General features: G+C 31.8%; 1 protein-coding gene across 1 annotated transcript in view; it reads left to right on the forward strand.

Annotated features, from left to right (window-relative positions):
• Window positions 1–603: 603 nt before the first annotated feature.
• LOC137630306 (dynein axonemal heavy chain 5-like) overlaps window positions 604–6,584 on the forward strand; it is a 131,147-nt gene continuing 125,166 nt past the window's right edge. Inside the window, exon 1 of the mRNA XM_068361748.1 lies at window positions 604–705. Coding sequence (XP_068217849.1) covers window positions 604–705 — 102 coding nt within the window. The remainder of the gene's footprint in view (window positions 706–6,584) is intronic.

Genomic DNA, 6,584 nt, shown 5'->3' on the forward strand with positions numbered 1-6,584 from the left:
CCATGACAAAGACACTTTATAAACTGATATATCTCTCCGTTCACCTTGGCATTTCCTTCTACCTTTCAAAACTTTTTTTTTTATGACTGAGAACTCCCTCAATTTTGAATTTTATATTTTATTTCCTATATTTCATTTCCATAAATACTTTTGGCTCCTGCAGTAAGTTATATAAAATAACCTTTTTTTGCACTTGAAATGTCTTAGTTTCTGTCATATTAGAAATAATGATAATGGTAATAATAATGATAATGTATATGATAATATTAATATTGATCAAGAACGACAGTTCAAAATAACAAAAAAAGAAATAAAATTCACAAAATAATATAGATAAATAAATATGAAAATTAAATATAGAAATTAATCTACGGAGAATATAGTTATCAACAACGGACGCATTGCATTTGTTTGGAAAGATATCTATTGACAATCTTTTATATGATTAATGGCTGCATCCCATTTTTTTTTCCAGGGCTGTTGCATGAATTATATTATTTTCTAAATATGTGATGGCTTTTTGAAATAGGATATATTTTCCGCTTTTGATCTGACGAAATCAATAATAAATGATCTGTTTTTTGAAGTCTGTTGATTGCAATTATGGCTAATTATTTTGATATATTGAATATAAAAGGTACTGGAATGTCAACACCTTTATTCTGTTCTCGTAGAATAGTGGAAACGGTGTATCCATCACTATATGTATGTGTGTATATATACACGTGTATGAGTATATAGATATGTATATATATATATATATATATATATATATATATATATATATATATATATATATATATATATATATATATATATATATATGTATATGTATGTGTGTGTGCGTGTATGTGTGTCATATCTGTGTCTCTTTGAAGGTCTTTAAGTGTGAGGTTGCAAGCCACACGCCTTTATCTTGATCCCAGCAGATGTTGGTACTTCTTTACTGCTTGGTTTGTTGTAGGACGGGAGATAAGTGACCTACCAAATGTAAGCTAAGTGTTGTACCACTCAGCAACGTTTCTGTGTCCGGTAATTTCGTCTTCAAAAGGTGGGCGATGGGATCATTTATATATATATATATATATATATATATATATATATATATATATATATATATATATATATATATATATATATATATATATATATATATGTGTGTGTGTGTGTGTGTGTGTGTGCGTGTGTGTGTGTGTACGCGTGCGATTATTATATTTATAATTTCGTGTGATGTGCATATTTGTGTGAGCATCTATTCCATGCAACATAAAACCTGTATGTTTACGATAATCATCTTTCCGTTCTTCAGTGCGTTTCCAACACTAGTTCAGTTCGGTTTTTTATACGAGAAATCCACGATCACTTCCTCCTTTACCCAGAAAGATCAATGTGATGTTCACGCATCTGCATCATGAAAACTGAACATAGCTTTTGATTTAATACGTATATTTCAGGGGGTCTCGTTCCATTAACACGAAACTTAAACCTTAGAGGGAAAATAAAGATAAAAGGACAGTGGTTTTAATGAAGTACTGTTTACAGACCTGCACTTATATGTTAAATAAACTGAAAATTGGTTAATCAACGGCATTGATAATTGTATCATAATTGGTCACATTAGTTATTAATTTTTTTTTGTTTAAGTGGTACATCTTCAGGAGAATTTTGTAGTTGTTTTGTTGGAAAAATGGCAATTAGAGTCTTCTTCTTCTTCTTCTTCTTCTTCTTCTTCTTCTTCTTCTTCTTCTTCTTCTTTGTCTGCATCTTTTCCCACTTTATTTGTGATCGATGTTTCTGGCCAGCTTTTTCCATCTACCTCTGCCCCACACTTCGTCATATATATCGGTAGAAGAAGAAGAAGAAAGAGTATTTTAATTATTGAGAATTGAAAAGAGAACGAAGCCACCAACACTCAACATCACATTATAACACTCTCTTGATCAACAATTAACCTCTTGTCTTAAATACTTGAGAAGTGGAATCAAGGCCTTCTGATATAATTTTCACCCGATTCTCACCGCTGCCATTACCCCATGACTGGTAATCTCCGCCTGGTATGATCCCTGTTTCATTCGTTTTCATTACTTTTGAAAGGAGTCCTTACAATACCTTAGGGATTTACATAAAAGAAAGAATTAAATCACTTTGTGTACCTAGATATTATTGTCCACCTGAAGAGAATAACTCGATAGACCTTCATCTTGCATGGTTTCTATGAAGTCTTTTCGAGACGTGTCGTAAACGCGTTTGTGTCACGAATCCAGGTCAAACACTGACCATTTGTCGAAGTTCAAGTCTCAGGGTCGAAGACCTACCTCATGAAACACGATATGGCATGAAAGTAATTTTTTAGGTTTTTGTTTCAGAAATGTCAAAAACATTTTTCTCGGTTTAATTTTATATTTCTAAATATGGCAATTTTTGTGTTCTCCCGCAAAACAGCTCCAATTATTATACATCTTTCTTGAAAATATTAATATAAATATCTTTAAAATATCTTACCCCTGACATTTAGTACGAAGATGACAGTAAATAACGTATTACCCCTGACATTTAATACAAAGATGACAGTAAATAACTTATTACCCCTGATATTTAATACGAAGATGACAGTAAATAACTTATTGATATTTATTTGGAGAAGTAACTTACTTATTTTTTTTTAAGTTAGTTATTAATGGATTAAAGTTAAACATATAATTCTCATTGCTTTTAAAAAAGGATAAACGTCCTCAGAGCATTTTCTATGTGACTGATTGTGTTTGAGATGTTTATTTGTTTGTTTGTTTGTTTAATTGTTCATTGGGGCGGTGTGTATTTGTTTGTGTGTGTCAATCCTGTGCTTTCAGTGTACACTTCTGTGTTCGTGAAAACACCAACTCATTGGAAGCTCTTGAAGTTTCGTGGCCAAATGTCTATTTTTTTTTTTTTTTTTTTTTTTTTTTTTTTGTTAACTTGACCTTAATCAAATGGAAGAATTGATTTAAATTTACGAGATGTAATCGATGGTAATCTTAAAAGTTTTTAACAAAGTTAACCGGATGTTATTAATAGAAATTATTTGCCCTGATTAACTTTAATTTACATGCAGATATTAATTTTACATGGTTTTTCTTATGTAAAATTCACCAAAAATTGTACCATGACATGTATCAGAAGTTCTAACTAAATATTTAATGGTTTGAAGACAGATGTATAGAGTAATTTCCATTCTAATGACAAAAAATACTTATTTGATAAAATATGAGCATTTACTTATATCAAGTTACAAATACTTGAAATTTAAAAGCTTTTATAAAATATGAACTTTTACTTATATCAAGTTACAAATACCTAGGATTTAAAAGTTTTGAAATTTAAAAGCTTTTATGAAATATGAACTTTTACTTATATCAAGTTACAAATACCTAAGATTTAAAAGTTTTTATGAGATATGAACTTTTACTTATACGAAGTTACAAATACTTAAGATTTAAATCTGTTTTCATCTTAACTACTTAATTCTGGTCCAGAAATATTAATTTCATTATGAATAACTTGAAAATATTTAGAGAAAATGTCTACTTTTAGACAATTAGATCACTTGTAATTGCTTCCTAGTCTTTTCACATCATCACTTTACGTATTTAGTCGCGTTCAATTTTTAGTTTTGGTTTGAAAATAAAATCGCATTTTTTTATCTGTTATATTTCCTGGTTCTTCGACGTATTAGATGAATTTTAAAGACAGTTGGAGATTTTTTTTTTTCTCCATAGGAGAGGTGACAGCTTCGTGTGGAGTATTTAAATTATCATTATAATATCTTGGGTTCTCGTCTTTAACATTGCTATGTCATTAAGAACTATTGATTAACAATATCCTCTAGGGTGGCAGTCTATGCCCTACTGTGACTTATTGCCGCCTGCAATAGATCTGCTTCTGTTGCAAGCTCTAGTACATGATTAACATTTTCAGAATACGAGCCATTATTATAAGGAATGAGTGCTGCTAAATCTCTCTCTCTCTCTCTCTCTCTCTCTCTCTCTCTCTCTCTCTCTCTCTCTCTCTCTCAGTGGCAATAAATGCATTTCAATATTCTTCCATAAACACCGTATTCTTATTTTTCGAAGTTGATTTTTCAGAGCCCCTCAAGAATTATATCTATAGATTATGCCAACTGCCTATTCGTGTTATGCTGTAATTTCCTCGCATGTGTCTCTGTGCTCAGGCAATTATAAATTTATATGTGTGTTCTTTACGCTTTTTTTCTGAGTCCGTGTGTTTCATGCAAGCATGCGTGTGTTTTTAGGTGTATATGTCTGTGTCTTATATAAACTTTTTTTTTTCAACCGTGTGTATTTTTTTTTTCGAATGTCCACGATGTATATGTATAAAATCAACTCTTTGAAATAATTGTACAAACGTAATGGAATTGTCAATACAAATTTATACATAAATGCATACATGGCTAAATATACAGCATACAATATGAATATCAGAATAATGAATATATCAATAACTTAAAGTTACTAATTACTCGAGTAATAATTACTAAGGGTCGATGTGCCCAGTTAATTTGGCAATGTTTGACCGAAACTTATTTTGTCTATACTTATTTTTTTTAATGTGGCGCATTTGTACTGACTCGCAGCGGTGCCCCATTTAGCTCGGAAAAGTTTCCTGCTCTCTGGTTGGTCAGGATTATCTTATCCAACCAATCAGCGATCAGGAAACTTTTCCGAGCTTAAGGGCACCCTTGTGAGTGGGTGCAAATCTGCCTAACTAAAAAGAATTGACTATAGGTGAAGTGTTTACCCTCTTTGATTGGGTATTGTACCCTAGACTTATTTCATTTGTTTGAGGCCGTGATTTGGGCATATAACTGCAATGCACTTATTAGAGGCCTATAATTTGGGTATGACACATGAGCCAAACTTTAAGAGTGAGTAAGGCCCTGCATAGCTCTTTAAGTTAGTGTAAGGCACTTGACCGACTCGCATCAGATTATATATGACACTTGACGTAATCCTATTAGATTGTGTAAGGCCTGTAGCATATACCTGCTAGATTGTGTAAGGCACCTGACTTGGACCCATTATGAAGTTTTAAGGCACTTGGCTAAGCCTATTTGATTGTCTAATGCACTTCACTCAGGCCTATCAGATTGTTTAAGGCTTATTTGAAACTGTAAGACACTTGACCTAAGCCTACCAGATTATGTAAGGCACTTTACCTAGATCTATTGAATTGTCTAAGGCACTTTAACCTAGGTCTATTTTATTGTGTAATTCCTCTGTGTTGCAGCCATGAAGAGATTAAAGAAGACTACTGCTTCTATGAAGCCAGTCGCCATTGGGGCCGAGTTTATTGGAAGGGTACAAACACTTTCGCTGTCTAATTCTATTCTTTATGTCTGTTTATTGTTGGCTGCGGCATTACGCTAATGTTACCTGGAGATTAACGTCGTAGGAATATCTGTTGATAAATAGGATAGCATACAAATAGTTATAACTTCGAACGATTTCTTTGGCAAACAGGACTTATACACTAGACTCTCTCTCTCTCTCTCTCTCTCTCTCTCTCTCTCTCTCTCTCTCTCTCTCTCTCTCTCTCTCTCTCTCTCTCTCTCTCATTTTAAACCAAATTGTTTATTGTAATTGTTATAAGTGGAAGGAACATTTTGATAGACAGCGAATGCAATTTGACATTGTTCCTTTAACGAAAATGTAATTCGTTGCTGTGACTTCTAATGTCAGCGCTGCCTACATCGTTAATATTACTATTATCAGTATATAAATTATTTTTTTTCTTCTTATCTTTACCTTATCGCTATTATTGTTAGGACCACATCATCGTTATTGTATCATCATTGATATTTTGATCACAAAATGATAGATAATACAATCAGCGTTAAATTCGCACCTGCTTCCTTTGTGTTACCATTATACTTCATATATCTAATCATTAACAACCTGTACCATCCAGTGATTATCATCGTTACATGCATGTAACGTTTTGAAATAACAATGATTTTGACCAACGAGATCTTAAACTTACAGTAATAATTTCCTCAATAACTAATTAAAGAGAGATCCTATATATAGTACAATGTAATTATTATATTCAGTTCCTTGTTAATATCGCATTAAAATATGGCCAGCGATAAGTTACAACCCAAATATCAGTTTCTGCTTCTGACTTAATCCTTTCTTTCAACAGACTTTCTTTGTTTTCTCTCTTTTCTTCACATCCTGATTTTCGTATATTTAAAACTTCTAATTCAGACATATAACATTATTTAGGAGATCACGTAGGTAACATTAGAAATAAAATAGCTGATATAATGAACTATGATACTGTGATAGCTCTTTAATATATTTTTTTTTATTATTCTTTAAAGTAAGTTTTAAAATAACTTAAAACAAGGATCTATGGTTCAGATACCTTTCGAGATAAAAAAAAGGGAAAATTGAGCTTTTATTCTGATTATTTCATGTTTAAAAACGAAAACTTATAAACAGTCACAAAACGGCATCCAAGCCGCAATTGTTCTCTTTGTTGACTTATTAATTACTCATATTATCTTACAATGACTGGAATTTCAT

The sequence above is a fragment of the Palaemon carinicauda genome, chromosome 38 (assembly GCF_036898095.1).
Source record: "Palaemon carinicauda isolate YSFRI2023 chromosome 38, ASM3689809v2, whole genome shotgun sequence".
Taxonomy (NCBI): Eukaryota; Metazoa; Arthropoda; class Malacostraca; order Decapoda; family Palaemonidae; genus Palaemon; species Palaemon carinicauda.